Consider the following 18,458-nt stretch of genomic DNA (forward strand, 5'->3'; position numbering starts at 1 on the left):
GGTAGCAGGCCAAGTCCCTGGATGGGGCGTGCTGGTGGAAGCCGACCGATGTTTCTCTCACAGGCCAATGTTTCTCTCCCTCTCCCTCCCTCTCTCTCTCTAAAAATAAATAAAATCTAAAAAAAAAGCACCTTTTCTGCATCTGTTGATAGGATCATACGATTCTGATCCCTCATTTTGTTTATGTGGTGTATCATGTTAACCGATTTGTGGATATTGTAATAACCTTGGGATCCAGGCATAAATCCTCCCTGATCGCGGTGTACGATCTTTTTAATGTACTGCTGGATTCGCTTTGCTAAAATTTTGTTGAGGGTTTTTGCGTCTATGTTCATCAGGGATATTGGCCTATACTTTTTTTTGTAGTGCCTTTATTTGGTTTTGGAATGAGAATAATGCTGGCCTTGTAAAATGAGATAGGTACTCTTCCCTCCTCTTAAATTTTTTGAATAGTTGAAGAAGAGGTGTTATTTTTTCTTGAAATGGTTGGTAAAACTCACGCCTGAAGCCATCTGATCCAGGGCTTTTGTATGGGTTATGTGAGTCCTCCTGTGAAAAGGGAGGTTAATTGCTATCTGCTTGTTCATTTGTGGGGTCGAACCCCAGGCTGGCCGACTCTGAGGACTGGTCCCAGCCAGTGTGTGGACTGCTGTGCAAGTGTGGACTACAGGGGGCAGAGTGCACCTCAGCGAGGCCCAGTGCCTACCGAGCGCTCCCTCTGGAGGTGCCATGTGTGACACCATTCGATCCGATCCTGCTCTGACCCTGCCTGAACCTCGCCACTGGGTGTGTCCATCCTGGCTCTCTTGGGAGGAACTCTGGTGTTGATAAGTGTCAGATACTGCCTGTGACTGGCCCTAGGCACCCTGTTTGGAGCTACAAAAACAAACCACAGTTTGTGGCTGCCTCTGCTGGGCCTGGGCATGTGCAGGAAGGACTGAGCTGTGCACCAAGGCCAGCTTCCACCAGCACCAAGACCAGGGGCAGGTCGGTGAAGTCCCAGGCACTCTGGGATTTGCCTCTGCCTTCTGGCTACCTATCAGTCTTAGTCACTGAAAGAGCCTCTGGCGATACTCAGGTTTCGTGAGGCAGATTCTCGGTGAGCCACCAGGTAGGGGTGAGGGGTGACTACTAGACTGGTGGCAGTGCACCAAGGCTAGCTGCCACCTGCCAGGTACCTGCCAACCTCTGTGGCGGTGTGGGGTCTCAGGGAGTCATCAGAGCGAGGCCAGCAGAGTTAACCAGGCCCAAACAGACCAAGTTTGGCTGTGTAAAGGGAGGGCTCTGCACCAGTTGGGCATATAAGGAAAAATGGACCATGTCCTAGAATTACACAACTGAGTCTGTCCTGGATTCTGCCTCACCAGTGAGGGGGAGGCATGGTCAGGCTTGGGGGACGGTGAGGGGGAGTTACCTCTGTCCCAGAGCCACACAACTCCCAGTCAGATGACTTCTCTGCTCCGGGTGCTCAGCAAGATCTCTGCTGTGTGGGGCAACAGGGAGTCTGGAGGGCGGGGCTATCTCTTCCCCTGGGCTGTGGTCCTAGGGGAGGAGTGCTCCACTCAGGAAAGATAGCTCTGCGGTGTGAGAGAGGGACTCGGCACAGGGACTCTGGCAGCTGACCCTTCAGCTCTCTCCCTTGATCCACGAACCCCAGTCTCTGCTCACAGGACTAGTTCCTTCTCCATCCCTCCGCCGGAGCCCAGGGTAAGTGTCTGCAGATGAGATTTTGTGTGCTGGACCTTCGAGAGAGTGCCTGAGTTTCTAGCAGAATCCTGTCTCTGCCTGGTGAACAGAATTCCCACTGATTTTCATAGCCAGATTGTTGGGAACCGCCCTGCCTGGTTTCAGAAGCTGTAAACCCCCATGGCTAAGGCTGAATCAGAGACACTGGGACCATAAACCATTAAGGAGACAAAGCTTATCTCCCTGGCAGGGGTGCCACCTCTGCCCACTTTACTTCACCCTGCTTGGCCCTGAGCTTGACCAGTTAGCCAATGACGGGTAAGATTCCTCAAGGGAGGGACGACCTAAGGCAGGCATGGTCAGGAAAAAGGCCCATAGGGAAGGACTCAGGGGGGGGCTACAGAAAAAGGGGGTGTGGACCCTCGCCCCTCAGCTTTGGCATAGCCTGAGTCCTTATTCTGTCTGCTAGAAGTCTCCTAATCTCTTAGCTGCCTTACTTCCCCTGCCTGATTTAAGCCTGAAACAATGCCAGAGGGCGGTGCAGTCCTGTGCTGGAAAGGGTGGATTCCCCCAGGGTGATCAGACCTAAGAAAGAATGCATAAAACCCTGTGAAACCTGCTTTGCTAAAACCCTCAATTTAAATGATAAGGGTCCAAGCCTGAAATGAGTTTGTTTCCCAAAGTCTTACAGCCCTTTAACTAACTGACCCTGACTCAGAATAAGCCCTCAGAGTTCTTTGTTTATTATCTATTGTTTGATCCTTACTGCCTGACAATGATTGATGAGCTTTACCTGTATTCCTGTGCAAAATGAACCCAATAAAAAGCCCATTGAGGAAAAGGCTCTTGGCCCTTCTCCTTTGAGAGATCGGCCACCTTTCCTCCCCAAGCAGATCATGTCTTGGTAGACTTATTCTCATCTGTGGCAGCTGGGGGGGCTCTGCGGGTGGAGCCCCCCCACACCAGATGTTATGTGGGCACTTCTTCCCAGCTCTGGTGCTCTGGGCCGGGGAGCCTGGCGTAGGGTTGAGACCCCTCACTCCTCAGAGGGACCCTTTGCAGCTGAGACATCCCTCTGGAGGAAGGGCCAGCCTTTTTCCAGTCTCTGCCAGTCTCCATGGGCTTCTTCTGTCAATCCTTGGTTATGACTTTTGTTAAGCTAGTCATCGGTGGATTACTCAGGCTGAGTGTTCTATATTTTAGCTATAATTCCAGTTTGGTCCTGGGAGCATGTGAGCGCAATTTCCGCCTACTCCACTGCCATCTTGGATCCCCTCCCCAGACTCTCTTTAATGACGGCTGGTATGATGGTCTTGGGGAGAAAGGCTCCTTGGGGCTGTGTTCCTGGGTCTAACTCTCAAGAGGTGGGGAAGAGCCTCTTGCAGAAGGCTGCAGGGTAGACAGAGTTCCTCTGCTTATGGGGCCCTCTGCAGGACCCAGAAGTGATGGGATGTATGAGGTGTGGAGCCAGACGGACCTGGGCCTGGCACCTGCCTCACTTCTTACTGCCAAGGGCTGACCCTCTCCTAAACCCCAGTGTCCTCGTTTGCAAACAGAGACAAGCTCGCCTGCCTCCTGACTGGGGTGGAACGAGGAGGATGAACTTAACGTGAGCGGGGAAGTCTCCATGATGCGGACCGAGTGGCCGGGCACCTCCAGAGGCAGCACGCTAGTCTGGAGCTACATCTGAGTAATGTGGGATGGGGCCAGTCTACCTGCTCGACTGAGCCTTTCCCGGAGACTGTCTATTGCTGTCCTCCCGACCTCGGGGGTGGGAACTGTAGGTCAGAGAGGTCAGGTAACTTGCCCAAGGCTGTGTGGCAGGTGGTGGTGCCAGAGGTCTGCTGTCTACACAGCTGTGGGGATGGATGGAAACACGCCCCAAAGCTATGCTGAGAAGACTAATCAATGATTTTAAAACCCAAATGCTCTAAAGAACAGCTCCGATCTAAGTCATTCACCTTTGTGAAAATTTAATTCCATAAAACATTTTTCCATGTGTTAAGCTTTATTTCTAATTATGGGTTGCCTCTCGCACACCCTCATCTGGGGACCTGGCCTGCAACCCAGGCATGTGCCCTGATCAGGAATTGAACCAGCGACCTTTTGATTTGCAGGCTGGCACTCAATCCACTGAGCCACGTGAGTTGGGGTGTTATTTCTAAATACATAAGAAAGGCCTTTTCCCATATTCATACCTGTCAGAGAATCTGAGAGGAGAGAGAGGGGCTCATTGTGGAGAAGAGGTCTCGCAGCACGAAGTGTTAATGCGTTACCATGCCTGCCGCCACTTGCTGACAGAATGCCCCACTCAGGCTAGGTCACCTTTAACTCTATGTTCCAGGATCTTCCCCTTGCGTCATTATTTGGGTCGTGCCGTTAGTCTTTTTAACCTTTCCGGACACCACATTTTCAGTAGAGAACAATACGCAGTCTTCCCCAGGGCCGACAAGGGCCGAAGTGATGAGCGCCTCCTTCCAGGCTCACCTTTTTGGTGCCACTCTGTCTAAAATGGCAAATGCCCCTGGCCGCCTGTCCTGCTCTTCGTTTCTTTGCCGCAGCGAGCACGGCCTCTAACGTAGCACACAATTTCCTTTCTCACGTCATTGTTTGTCAAGCCCCCCAGGACCCGGCACTGAACCCGAGGACAGGGGTCTGTTTCTGTGCCGCTCACGGATGTCCTCCACGGGCTCAGAACGGCACCTGGCACACGGCAGGTGCGGAATAAATACCGGAGACTGGGCGACTGGGTCTGTTCAGTGACCTGTAAGCAGCTATGCAGCCACTGAACACACCACTGGAGAAAAAGATGGCTGTGGGGAAATACTCATGCGATATTAAGTTTAAAAAAACTGTAAAATACAACGTCGATTATTTATGTTAAAAATTATGTATGTACTTATTTTTACTTTCCTAATTTTCTACATTGAAAATGTGTTGCTATCATGATAAGAAAACAAAACACAGTTATTTGCAAAGAGAGTAGACTACAGGGCGTCCCTGTGGGAGAGGGATGGGCATAAAGGGGCGCAGAGAACTTCGGGGTGAGGGATCCGGTCTGTGTCTTCATCGCAAGTGGTCCTAGTTCCTAGACCTTGGCTTCCACTTGGCAGAAACGGGGAGCAGGGCTGGCTGCGGAGCTGAGCTGGGTGACTGAAGGTTACACACCCTATCATTTGTCCAAGTCCAAGCATTACACACCATGAAGGGAGTTCCACTGCACATAAATTATACCTTAAAACAGCATCACCTGAGAGCCACCACCGGTGCTGGGCCGGGGCCCGCGGGGTGCTTTCCAGCCCCCACACCGGAAGGGACAGACCCCTCTGCCCCAAACTCTACCCCATGGGAAGCTGCGCTCTGGGCCCGGCACTTACATCAGCTCTCCGGCCCGCAGCAAGCAGATCTCAGCATCCTGCCCTAGCAGCAAGTCCTCAGTGTCCTCCGGGGTCAGCGAGTTTGACGTGGCGTCCCTGAAAAGTCACAAACGAGAACACAGGGTTATACACCTTTAGGTACACACCCTGGAGTCATGAAGCCAGCCTCAGATCTCATAGGAAATCCTTCAGACCTGGAGGCCACGGGAGGGGCCTGGCATACTCTGTGGGGAAAGGACGCCAGGGCAGCAGTGACTTCCCTGATGACGTCTTCCCCAGGGGGAGACCATAACAAATAGGCCCACCCCTCACCCCACCCCGCAGGCTGTGGCCACGGCACAGGGCAGCGGCGCCACAGTCCTGCCTTCGCAGTGCCAGGTCTCAACCAGACGAGCCTGCACTGGTCCATCTCTGGGAGCAAGAGCGGCACCCAGGGCTAACGGGGCAGGAAGCTGCGGGGGCTGAGAGGAGGCTGTAGGACAGGGCCAGCAGTGAGGGCCCCCTGGCCGAGGGGACATCCTGAGGTTCCCAAAGTGTGCCTGGTGGGACACCGGTGCCGGGGTAGGGGAGCAGCACACATTCTCTTAGAAAGTCACAGTGCACCTCATTTTATTTAGACATTTTCTTTATTTTTAGAGAGAGGGGAAGGGAGGGAGGAAGAGAGGGGGAGAAGCATCAATGTGTGACAGGAACATCGACTGGTTGCTTCTTGAACTTGCCCCAACTGGGGACCAAACTTGCAACCCAGTCATGTGCCCTGATCAGGAATTGGACCGGTGACCTTTAGCTCTGCGGAGTGGTGCCAAGCCACGTCACACTAGTCTCAGTAAATTCAAGGCTCTGAGAAGTCCTGCATCAAAGTTATCTATTAAATTTTAACTCTAGTGTTTCTATATTTACTTGGCCAAGGAGTATTTTTAACCCCTACTGACAAGGAAGAATCGGGGGCAAATCCATGGAGAACACCCTGAGTCGATGATTCCCAGGGCAGGTCCCCAGACCCTCGCCAGGCCTGGCGGAGGCCCCGCCTGAGGCAGCTTAGTGAGGCGGGCAGGGGCGGGGCACCATGCGGTTTGGGTGGTAATGACTAGAGGCAGTGTTCTTTTCAATAGATTTTCAGACTATGGGTCACAACCCTTTTAAGAATCAACTTAAGTAAGTTGTGGCCAACATTACAAAATACAAAGTAGAAATGATTAGCACATGTTGTGAGGGTAAGCATTGTTTTATGAGGCTCTTTTTTTGACTTTAAGTCTCCACACACCCACACCTAGGTAGTCAGGTGCGACGTACTCTTCTTATGGGGCGCTGAGAATGTCCGCAACTGTGTTAGAAAGTGTCCAAGGATGAAAAAATGTGTGAGGCCACTAGGGGGCAGCCTGTCTCTACCAGTCCCATTTCCTTTGGTTGTCACAGCTTTTCTCAGAAGGGTGGGACGAACTCACTGCCCACAGGTGATGGGAGCTTCCTGCTAGCTCTAGTGGCCTCGGACGGAGGATGGCATGTCATACTTCCCTGCTGAGTTTCCGTACGGCCAGTCCTGCCGAATCTGTCTTGAGGCACGCACATCTGTGTCATCTTGCTCCACCCTGAGGGTGGTCACCTGCCTTGCACACAGCCTTTGCCCAATAAATGTCTAGTTATGTGCCTAGGGCGAAGGTGCTTTTCTGTGTCAAATGCCTCCAATGGAGAACAGGACCAAGGCTCCACTTTGGAACCAAGTAAGAGTAAAGTGGTGACCACAGACGAGAAGGACGCTGAGGCAGTGTCCGGGAACAAGGCCCAGGGCTCAAGCCTGCCCGGATGTCGGATGGGTCACCGGTGGGGTTCCTGCAGCTTGGTTTCCGCAGCTGGAATTTATTGTATTTTCATCTCACAAATCAAAATGCCTTAGTCTCTTTAATTTAATTGCTTTACAACTTCAGTTCTGCAGACCGCCCGGGGAGCAGATTCCCTGCTCGATTAGATTGGCTGGGGAGGGGCGAGATGCCCAGAAAGCCCCTGTGGCGGGAGCGTCCTGCTGACGATCTCTCCCGGAGGCTGCATCTGTCCTCTGCCCACCTAGCCCAGCGCAGCTAGGAGTGGTGCTGCGGTCCACGACCCAGGCCTACAGCCCCCAGCTCAGCCTCTGGCTGCAACAGCCTCCTGTGGACTACAGTCTCTGGTTTATAAACGCCCTGTCCAGCACAGTAGCCACCGACCTCATGTGGCTACTTAAACTCAAGTTCATCAAAATTACAAAAAAATTTTGTTTCCTTGGTTGCACCAGCCACACTTCAAGTGCTCAGTAGCCATGCAGGCTGGTGGCCATCGCTCCAGGCAGCGGGGATACAGGACGTGCCTGTCACTGTAGAAGGCTCTGCTAAACAGCATGGACGGGGCAGTTGGGCCGAGTCATTTTGTGGACCACGCTCACTATGGATCGGGGGTGCCCTTTTACTTTACTATTAAAGTAAATTCCTAGTGCTTTCCCTTTTAATTACCAGTTTTCTTTCGCCTGAGAAACAAGCCAAGAAGAGCACTTCTGGTACTCTGACTTCCGATTACTGGGTAACTGTGGCCTGACACAACACGCACACCAGCAAGCCCATCCTCACAACCAACACCTGGGGGCGCCGCTGAGCAAGCCACACCCAATTCCCTCGCTGCCTTCTGGTGTGGCTACTTTTCTGAGGGCGATTGAAACTCATCCTCCACAGCCCCTCACCCACCAATGCCTTACAGTGGGACTCTCCTGCCAGCAGCAGTAACTGCCTCGTCCAGGGGCCTGGCGGTTCTGGCTGGAGAACGTCAGGTGTTCAGGGTAAGCGAGCGGGTCAACACAGTCTGACTTCCAAGAGAAATCTGCAGCAGGCGTGGCTGCCACTTTCCTTGTATTCTTCCCTCCGTTCTGTTTAGAAAATGTTTCAGTATTCCAGGGAAAATCCAACACATATGCCTGGGTCCTTGCCTTTAGAGTTTTGTTTCAAAGAAGAGTAACACTCTTGAAACAATGAACACGACAAACTGGCAGATAACAAAAGGCACTTTGTAAAGTGGCTGAAATAAACCTCTGGCCCCCAGATTGTGAGCGGCTTCATTCCTCCAATTTAGCTGCAAGTTTTTCACTGGAGAACTTCCCATGGAGAATAGTTCTGACAAATGCCACTACGTTCGCTCAAATACACATACCCCGCCCCCCCAACCCCAGCACACAGGGTGGAGGGCAGCAGGTGGAGACCTGGTTTTCCCCAGGGTACAAGTGACAACTGAGAGAGGAAAGCGCGGCCGAGCACGTGTTGCCAACGCTCAGGCCCTTCAACCCCACCTCATGAACCGGCCCTAAACCACATGGTAGGCTTGTCCCTGGAGAGAGATGCTCATCTCTCAGAGTGTACAGATTCTAAAATGACAGGCTGGCTCACTCTAAAGGGCTGTCTTGTCCCAAAAAGCGTGTTTCAGAAGGATGGGCACTTTGGCCCATGTCCCCTCCAGTGTTTGGCTTAGCTTGTCCATTTGCTCACTTGTCACAGGTCCCCTCACCCATCTAGCTATCCCCCCACCCATCATCAGTCCAGAGGTACACAATCCGCACCGCATCATGTTCCTGCCCTAGGGGAACACTTCATTTGTACCGGCTCGGTGGAAAGAATAGCCTGAACTAGTTCGTTCAAAAGAGACTTCCAGGTGTGTTCTTGGGCAGACAAGCTAACCTCTCTAACCTGCTTCCTCATCTGCAAGTGACTGGGATCGGATGGCCGCACACAGGGGCATCCAGGCCGGGGCTCAAACCCTAGTGGGTCCTAGCACTTAGTCTCCAGACCCTGGGGCTGCATCTAGTCCCTGGCCCCAAAGCCTGACACGCTGCCCTTAGGAAGAGCCATAGGAAAGGGTGTGTTCAGCAGTAGAGCAGAGAATACCAGCCTTGGGAGGCAGCAGGCTGGATGGGGGTGCAGAATCAGGGAGGGGAGGCCTGGTGACTCAGCAAGAGGGTAACTGCTTCTGGGAAAAAAAGAAGTGGAGCCCACATCCCTACCTGGTATCCTTTCCATAGAGGGGAGGCATGGGGGAACGTGACCCCGGTGGGCATCCCCCAATTCCTGCCTTCTGAGTGTTACTTCCCTGAAATGCCAGCATTTTCAGACCATGGAGACCAACTGGAACAGATACAATCAGGGTGTCCCATATCTACGGAGTTCCAGGAGCGGAGAGGGCAGCCTCGGGAAGCCAGCTGAGTCCGCATAAACAGGGTGGATGAGCGCCGCCTGCCGAGGGGCCCAAGCGGCATGGGTCCAGGACGCAGGGCTGCATCAGACCATCGCCTAAGAGACATCAGTTCATTGGCCTGGCGATGACAGAGAGCTCCGTTTGCATCCTGGAAGTGCCAGCTGCACGCACACGGGACTGTCACTGTGGATATGGCCTCACGCTCTCCCCTGTAACATAGGGACACCTACTCTGCAGGGCTGCTGAGCATCGGCGGCTCTCGTGTCGGAGCTGCATGCACATGCAGCCCAGGCCAGAGCATGGACTTCGCATTGGTCCAGATTCACACTCTTCCTAAGGGACGCGTGACTGGTGAGTGAAATGATTTGGAGGCACGAACACCATCTTCAGTGGACTGCCACAGCCAGGTGGACTTACTGCTCCCCTTCGGCTTACAATAACAGCTCTCAGTTCCTCACAGAGCAGTTGCCAGCCAGGGGGCAGGGAGTTCACGGTAACAGAACCACAGCTTCCTACCTTTGACCCGAAATTACATGGGTACAAGCTGGTCATGTGGATTCTGATGTAGATGATGGGTTAGGTCTCTTCCAATCACCAACCTAGAGTTGAAAACTATTCAGCGGAAACATGGACCACATCACAGAGGGGTAGAGGTAGCCCCTGCTGCTGAGCAGAGCTCATCTCTGGAACAAACTGACAAAGCACCTCGGCTGGTGAGTCATTCGTCGTCGTCTTTATAGGTAAATGCCAGGGCCCCAGGTTTCGCTGCAAATGCGCAGGCTTATTAGTGTAGTGCAGCTGCTCCGGTTCGCGTTCCGTCTCTGCAGTGTGCTGCCGAGGGTCAGAGGGCCGTGATAATGACTTAACGCGGTGCGGGACACACAGTAAGTGCTTGTTGGCTAATGGTCCGGGAGCGAAGGCATAATCCTGCCCTCCCAGGGGATGGAGAATCACTGTCTGTTTGCTCACTGAATATAACCTTTCTGGTTTTCTTTTGCATTTAATGACAGGCTGCTACGTCAGAATATGGTTTGCTTTCTTGTCTCAATAGAGCACTGTAGAAATTTTGGAAAATATAAGGGAAATAAGTCACCCTACTTTCACCAGCTGGAAGCGCACTGCTGATTAAAATCTGGTCACTTTTCTGTTTTAAAAAATATAGTCACTGAATGTGTGGCAGAGAGTGAGAGGGTTCATGACCCCCCGGGACTGCCGGGGGGCGTGTGCTTATTTCCAAGGGAAGGTCCGCAGCTCACAGGAGGCTCCCAGAGGGGTTTATGAGCAAAGGTTAAGAACCACGATCAATTTTACATTCCTTTTTCATCTGTTCATTGTTACAGTAACAGCCGATGCTAATTTTGTGCTTACATTCTGCTGAGCAATTTAAATGTATTAAACTTTTCAAAGTATTAAAAGTACCTCCTAAACATTAATTATGTTTTTTTCTGAATTCTAACTTGTTTTTTTATTATCAGACATTTACACTATTTCCAAAGTTGCATATATAACTATTTTTAAAAAGCCTTTTGGAAATCAACATAGAAGTTTGGTTAGAGAAGATAAATGCATGGTCTTCGCATTTCTAGACGGGAAAGGAATTGTTACACTCTATCTGCACAGAACTGTGCAGTCCCAATCTGCTAGCACGCTACTGAAGTCCCTTAGTTACGCTAATGAGTGACTCTGCACGAGCCCTCTGAGGACCCAGCAACACCACGATAGGAGGGTTAACAAGAGAGTCGGGCGATAGTGGAGATTTGACATTACTCTCAGGGGAAGCAGAGCTTCCTGTTTCATACCATAAACGATGAAGAAATTTTGGTCCCCTTGTGAAGCAGTCACACATACCCGTCGTCTGACCTGCCTGCCCCAGCAGCCCAGGGAGCTGGCGGCCCCTGATGCCTATTGGTGGGCCTGTCGCCTTTCAAGAACTAACATTTGTGGTCCAGGGGCAGGGATTTTCTACTGAGTAGTCTCACCCTGCAAAGGCAAGGTCCTTCCTTGCAGAGAAAGGCACTTTGTTCCCAGGAAAGCCTGAGGGGGCAGCACCAGGGCTGGTGCAGTTCTAGTCAGGGAAAGTATCCAAGCAGATCAGAGAGGACAGATGACACCTCCTTTTATGTGCCCTTGCCTGGTTGGTTGATATTTTGACTTTTCTAAAATAAATACCTGTCTCCTTCCAACTTTGAAATGTGCAATAAAGAATGTCTGTTTTAGTTAAAAAAAACAAACTTCCTGAGATACCAGCAGGGCACAGCACCGGGTCCCCAGAAATGGGCCACTGTGTGTGGTGACTCTGCAGGCTAGTGGCCTGGCACTCCCAGGCCAATGCTGCCACAGGGGCCCAGGCCCAGGCCCACACCACAGGTCACGTCACCTCTATGTCCTGGCTGTGGTCCTCAGCAGAGTCACAGGTCAAAACAAGAAGGGTCAAAGGGAAGTGATAGCTTGAAGGGCTGGGGCCCCAGGCAAGAACGGCAGCTATTTGGGCTTCGCTACAAGCCTCACTGCAAGGGTGGCCCGGGCCTCTGGCCACCTGCCCAGTGCCATCCCATTTTGACCAGGCCTTCCACTTGCTAAAGGAGGCCTCTCAGCCTAAACTGCTAGTCGTGAAGGCTAAAGCTATGCTTCCTTCTGGGGAGATCTACCTTTTAAGAGATGCCTGATGCCATGGCTGGTATAGCTCAGTGGGCTGGGCATCGTCCTGCAAACTGAAAGGTCATTGGTTTGATTCCAGGTTCAGGGCACATGCCTGGGTTGGGGGCGTATAAGAGGCAATGTTTCTCTTGCACATCGATGTTTCTCTCCCTCTCTTCCCCTCTCTCTAAAAATAATTAAAATCTTAAAAAGAAAGAGATGCCTGAAGGTCAAGAAATATTCAGGAAACAGGCTCCGATGGTGGCATGTCATAACCGTGACAGGCGATGAGAGAGAAAGCTGGGGTTGGGCTGCGAGGAGAACTCCCCAGTCCCTGGCCAGGGGTCAGCTCAGCCAAAGTGCTTGGGCCCACGTGCTTTTCTACGCCTTGATTTTCTATCGGTCGTCTTTTAAAATCTATGCAATTGAGAGCAAGAAGGGCAGGGGGGACAGGCCACCCAGGCAGAAGAGTCCTGGCCATCCCCCATTTACCTCCTGGTCTCCAGTCTCCTCGATGGCGGACACCCTGGAAGGGGAATACATGCCTTAGCTTTCACGAGTAGTTCAGGGGTCTAACTTAACCACAAATGGGGCACAGGATGGGCGGGCAAGTGCTGCAAGGCACAGGCAGGGGAAGACAGGTGCTGTCGCGCTGCTCTTCCGAAGGCACTGTCCCCACTTCACCACGGGCGCCCTTTGATTCCCAAGTCAGTGCACGGTTTTACGGAAGGTGCGCGGTCTCCCAGATGGGTGAGACCCTGAGAATTTTTAAACTAATGAAGAATTCCTTGTCCCGTCCGAGCAGTTTCCCTATTGGACTCACTGTCTCCAGTGTACTAGACAGTGCTGGAAGGGAGCTGAACAGGGGTGGGTTTAGGAGATGAGCACCTGCCCCCTAAATGTGGGCAACAGCTGGTCTGTGGGAAGACAGGAGGTGTGAACCCTCAGCCCCAGACATAATTCCTGTGTTTTGGCTCACAGGCCTTCGTCAGAACAGACACCATGGCCACCGCCGACTACTACGAAGACTATGTGCTCTTCAACACTTCCTACAGCAGCAGGCAGGAGCACGAACAGTTCCTGCAGTTCAGCAAGATCTTTCTGCCCTGCATGTATGTGGCAGTGTTCATCTGTGGCCTGGTGGGGAACTCCCTCGTGCTGGTCATATATATTTTCTACCAGAAGCTGAAGAGCCTGACAGACGTGTTCCTGATGAACCTGCCCCTGGCCGACCTGGTGTTCGTCTGCACTCTGCCCTTCTGGACCTACGCAAGCATCCATGAGTGGGTCTTTGGCAAGATCATGTGCAAAATCCTGCTGGGCATCTATACTTCGAACTTCTACACAGCCATGCTCATCCTCATCTGCATCACCGTGGACCGCTTCACTGCGGTGGTTCAGGCCACCAAGACCTACAACGAGAAGGCGAAGTGGACAAGCTGGGCCAAGGTCATCTGCTTGTCTGCCTGGGTGGTCTCCCTGCTGGTTTCCTTGCCACAGATCATCTATGGAGACGTCCACCATTTGGACAAGCGCATCTGTGGCTACCACAATGCAGAGATTTCCACTATGGTTCTTGCCATCCAGATGACCCTGGGGTTCTTCCTGCCACTGCATGTCATGATTGTCTGCTACTCAGTCATCATTAAGAACCTGCTTCGTGTCCGAGGCTTCCACAAACACAAGTCTCTCAAGATCATCTTCCTGGTGGTGGCTCTGTTCCTGCTGACCCAGACGCCCTTCAACCTTGTGAAGCTCATCCGCAGCACGAGCTGGGAGTACGACACCATGACCAGCTTCCAGTATGCCATCGTGGTGACCGAGGCCATCGCCTACCTACGGGTCTGCCTTAACCCTGTGCTCTATGGCTTTGTTGGCCTGAAATTTCGGAAGAACTTCTGGAAGCTCATGAAAGATACTGGCTGCCTCCCTTACCTGGGAGTGTCAGGGCAGCAGAATTTTTCAGAGAACAGTTCCAAGACGTGCTCTACCTCCCACCACGCGGAAGCCACCAGCATGTTCCAGCTGTAGGCCTTGCGGGGCTTGGAGAAGCGGCTTGGGAGCTGCCAGGAGCGGGGCTGTGTCCTCCGGAGGCGACGAGGAAGGCTATATTCACAGGTTGTACGTTTTCGTGGAGATGTAACCAAATGCTACGGCTGGCGTGGAATGCTGCTTCTCAGACGTGGACACATCCATTTTCTCCTTGAACACCCAGGCCTGGAGCTCAAAGCGGGGTCTAAAAACTGGAAGGAATTTCCTTCCTCCATCCACAAGAACTTTGACACCAAGGGGAATGACGTGTGACTCTAAAAATCTCGGGTTCTCCTTCACGGAGACTAAGACTGAATGCTGAAGAGGGGAGCACGGCCGACAGCAGGCGACACTCTGAGCTACAAAATTCAGAAGATTCTTCTGGCTCCTGGGAGGTGGGGGAGATGAAGGCAGCCATGGCGACAAGTGCTGGCCCATAGGGCCCAGGCCTCCGTCACCTCACAAGTGAGGTCAGGTTCTGCCTCAGGAGGCGTCTGACCTTTACTTGGGGAGGTGCTTTTGTTCTCCATGATTAATCCTGGAAGGACGAGCACCAGGCACCAGGAACAGGCCAAAATGCACTGTCTGGCTGAGATCTCCAGTGGCCCCAGGAACGCTAGAAAACTGTGTGCAGCAGAGTGTAAGGCTGTCGTGGATCTGAGGAGTGTCTCTGAAATGGACTCTTCGGGGGGTCTGCTCGTTTTAAGACCAAATTACCTTGTGCCTCTCACACACACACACATACAACTCCTTTATGTAGGCATGTATATGATTCTTGTACACATATATCAAAGAGCATATGATTTTCATGACTAAGAAATAAAACGTTTTAAGTCTCCAAACTACTTTTATCCCTTGGGCACCTTCTACTTTCATGTGGTATGCCTGGAATACATCAAAAGAGATTATCTGTGGTCTCAGAGCACAAGAAATAAGGTAAAAGTTGCAAAGTTTCAGGGCACCGCTCTACCAAGGAAGTAGAATATACTGGTGAAAACAACCGGCTCCTCCACTGCGGTTTCCAACCTCCTGCCCAAAATGCGAGGCGCACTTGCTTGATCTCCATGATGCGGTGACGGGGTGAGGCAGAGTTTTAAATGTCAGGCACTGGGGTGCGTTTGCTAGATCCTATCTGCTTCACAGGCGTAAAGTCATCTTTTTGGTTCATGGGCCGCTCATCACTCACCCAAATCAGGAGAACCAGCCGAAAGCAGGGGACATGGGTCAGAACTGGCTGAACGGCGTGGTTTTGAGGGTTAAGATAGACCAGAGTTCAATCCCAGCGTTGTCCCTTATGAGCTGGTAAGACGAGCCGGTGATCTCGTTGCCACGTTCGTTTTGGTGAAACAGGGACCACGACAATACTCTGACCTCTCAGCGCGGGCGTACGGACTTGAGGTGATAGGCACCCAACACTTAGCACAGTTCACGCTCACAGGCAGGAGGGCTCCCACACAGCAGGAGTTATTGTTCTTTCTCACAAGAACTGGCAATACCACTCAGCCATGAGACAAGATGAAATGCTGCAATTCGAATGGATCTTGAGAGTGTCATGCTAAGCAGGGTGAGTCAGATGGAAAAGGACAAGTATCACGATTTCACTCATTATGTGGGATACAAAACAGAAAGCAACAAATGAACGAATAAGCCCTGGCTGGGTGGCTCACTGGTTGGAGCGTCGTCCTGCACACGGAAAGGCTGCAGGTTTGATCCACAGTCAGGGCGCACACCTAGGTTGTGGTTGGACCCACCAGGTGGGGCACATGCAGGAGGCAACTGGTCGACGTTTCTCTCTCACAGATTTTTTTTTTTCTCTCTCTCTCCCTTCCTCCTCTGCAATCAATAAACAAATCCTCAGGTGAGGATTAAAAAAAGTAATAATAAAACATCCACTGACACGGAGAGCAGGAGGGTGTCAGCAGAGGTTAAAGGGTGTGGGGAGGGGTTGAAGAGGGCACAGGGGATCAAATATATATTGAAGGAAGGGGACTAGACTTTGGGTGATGGGCACACAGTAGAACTGTACACTTAAAACATATAATCTCATAAACCCATGTCACTGAGTAAATTTTTTAAAAAAGAACAAAGAACTAGTAACACAAAAGGGAAGCCACCTGAGCTGGCGAGGCATGGGAGGGTGTGCTTCCCTTCCAGAGGGGCATGGCATGCCACCTGCCCTCTGGTCCAGCCACGTGCAGGTCGGGCCTTGCAGGGGTCCTGTGACCCTGCCTACTGCTTCATGAGCGTGCCCACCTGCATCCACAAGGAGGGTTACTCTACTGCACTCGGGCCACGCGGACCAGAGTCCACTGTCAAGCAACAAAATCTGCTCTTTTCTTGCTCTCAAGGCTGGCTTCTATCTTCTCTAAATTTGCTTCAATGGGGGAGTTTCTGTCACCTCCCTTTGTGCATTCACCTTCATGTCGAGCCCTTGTAATGGAGGGGCCACTAGCCCCTGACTCCCTGACAGTGTCCTAGCCCAGGAGGCAGAGGCCCTAACTGGGGAAACACAGTGAGGAGTCAGGGACCCAGGGCCCTGCAGCCTCTCCACAGGTTCCCATGGGGGACACTTTGTCGTGTGATGGGAGAAGCAGGGCTCGGGGTCACCCAGGCATGGGCTCAGTGGCAGCTCCTCCTCTGTACATCCTTAGGAAAGCTACTCAGCCTCCCTAGGCCCGTTTCATTGCCCACACCACGGGGGCCATGGACAGTCTTCCCTCCAGGAGAGCATGCGAGGCACAAGTGTCTCCAAGGGCCATGCTGAGGCTGCCGGGCCACAGCAACACAGGGGCACCTACTGGGACCCGTGGCTTCTCTCTGACCAGGCACCTGCCAGTCCATACCCCATCCCTGGCCTATTTTCTATGCACTCTCTCTAGGCTCCACAGCTTAGGAGACCTGCCCGCCTATCCCAGGGTACAGCACCGCAGCTGAATCTTCCTCCACCCTCCTGACTCATCAGTCACTCATTGGTCCTCCATTCTCTGGGCTCTTACCTGCAACACCTGGGAGTAGACATGACTTTCCAACTCCTCCCCTGGGTACACACTGTTCATCACTGGTGACACTGGCACAGCCCACGTAGGTCACTGGCTTTTGTGTCTTGATTTCATTCCATCACACAACAGCCCATGAAGTCTAAGTTCCTGCCCTCAGACCTGCTCTTCTCCCCTTCCTGGTCCTCCCCGCGGCTCACGCACACCAGCACATCATGTAAGAGTCCTGGCAGCAAGAGGAGGACCGGAAGCATTCTGGGTGGGGACCCTGGTTGAGTCCAGTCTGTCTTGGGCGTGGCCTCAGAGTCTGAAGGTAAAGAACGTGCCTCTCCCTGACCACATTTCCAACACTTGGTGGAGACCAGAGGTGGACGCACTGTCCCCTGTGAACACAGAGGCCATCTGGAACAAGCCCAGGTGATCCCCGTGAGCGTTCTGGACTGAAAATCCCAAAACTGCCCCCACTGGAGGGGTGGAGGCAGAGCAAAGAACACGAGGGCCCCGAGTAGTTAGGGTGGTCCTTCAAGCCTTCTCCTGCGAGGGGCTCTCAAGGCAGCACCCCCTTCCACGTGCCCAGTCCATGGTTCACGGGCATGGCCAACACCACTCTGCAGATGAGAAAGCTGGTCCAGACAGACTAATACACGCCAAAGCCCACACAGCAGACCCAGGCTAGGACCCCCGTGAAGAACCTTTTTCTCCACCCCCAAACATTGGTACGAGGTGTCACAGCTGTGCGGCCGCTGGTATCTGCCAGCTCTACAGACAGTGTGGGTTGGCCCAAGCACGAAGCGGCTTTCTAACCTTAACCATTGTCACCATATCCTGTTCTCATTTTGTTTCTGACATACCAGGTGTCAGATCTCCTGGTTGGTGACAAGCCCACCACAGCTCCCAAAAGCATTTCACCACGAAGCATCAGTTCTAAAGCAATCACTAGCAAAGATGGTCTGCAGGTAGAGACAGTCTGTGGGTGAGTTTAAGCTCAGGGTCATCTGGGCATCAGGAGCAGTTCCCTTGGAGAAGACCAGTGGTGCCAGGACCCGGCACACAGCAGCGGCCTCACACAGCTCAGCTCTACATGGCACGATGCAGGCGAAACCTCACAAAACAGTGCAGCTCCAGGGAAGGCTCCTTGAGTGCTGGCTCTGGGCCCAGTGCTCTGTACACCCCATTCCTTTCCAACCCTAAGAACCCAGGGGTGGGTGCTGGCCCATCCCTTCTGTACAGGGGAGGGAACTGAGTTCAGGGGCACAGTGCCCAAAGCCATGGAACCTGCAGGTGGCAGACCAGGATCCGACCAAGGGTGTCTGATTCTGGAGCTCAGGCTCTTCACTGTCATGTGGTCTGTTCGTCTGGTCATTAGCAGGGGAGGCCAGGCCTCCAAGAAGCCATGCCTGGGTGGAAGCTGAGCAGAGGCCAAGGGGTCCAAGGCCCAGTCCTGACAGAGCATTCTTTCCTTCTCTGCCTGCCACCTCAGCCCTGAGAGCAGCCAGTGAGGGAGGCGGAGAGCGGGCCTTGGTGG

At 52.7% G+C, this 18,458-nt stretch overlaps 2 protein-coding genes across 10 annotated transcripts in view; one reads left to right on the forward strand and one right to left on the reverse strand.

Moving 5' to 3' along the window:
- The window catches only part of FYCO1 (FYVE and coiled-coil domain autophagy adaptor 1), a 72,218-nt gene that overhangs the window by 13,441 nt on the left and 40,319 nt on the right, over window positions 1–18,458 (reverse strand). For all 5 annotated transcript variants that reach the window (XM_045199784.3, XM_045199786.3, XM_045199785.2 and 2 more), the window contains exon 15: window positions 5,064–5,159. In XM_045199784.3, the coding sequence (XP_045055719.2) occupies window positions 5,064–5,159 (96 nt within the window). The remainder of the gene's footprint in view (window positions 1–5,063; window positions 5,160–18,458) is intronic.
- On the forward strand, window positions 1,558–15,469 carry CXCR6 (C-X-C motif chemokine receptor 6). Of its 5 annotated transcripts, none has more exons than XM_045199791.2 (2): window positions 1,558–1,707; window positions 12,888–15,469. In XM_045199791.2, exon 2 carries the CDS (start codon window positions 12,909–12,911, stop codon window positions 13,935–13,937), a length of 1,029 nt encoding a protein of 342 aa, XP_045055726.2. In that variant the 5' UTR covers window positions 1,558–1,707; window positions 12,888–12,908; the 3' UTR covers window positions 13,938–15,469. The 5 variants fall into 5 exon arrangements, with proteins under 5 accessions (XP_045055726.2, XP_045055725.2, XP_045055723.2 ...); XM_045199790.2 differs by lacking the exon at window positions 1,558–1,707 and adding an exon at window positions 7,470–10,009; XM_045199788.3 differs by lacking the exon at window positions 1,558–1,707 and adding an exon at window positions 7,471–10,139.

Source organism: Desmodus rotundus, chromosome 8 (assembly GCF_022682495.2).
Source record: "Desmodus rotundus isolate HL8 chromosome 8, HLdesRot8A.1, whole genome shotgun sequence".
Classification (NCBI taxonomy): domain Eukaryota; kingdom Metazoa; phylum Chordata; class Mammalia; order Chiroptera; family Phyllostomidae; genus Desmodus; species Desmodus rotundus.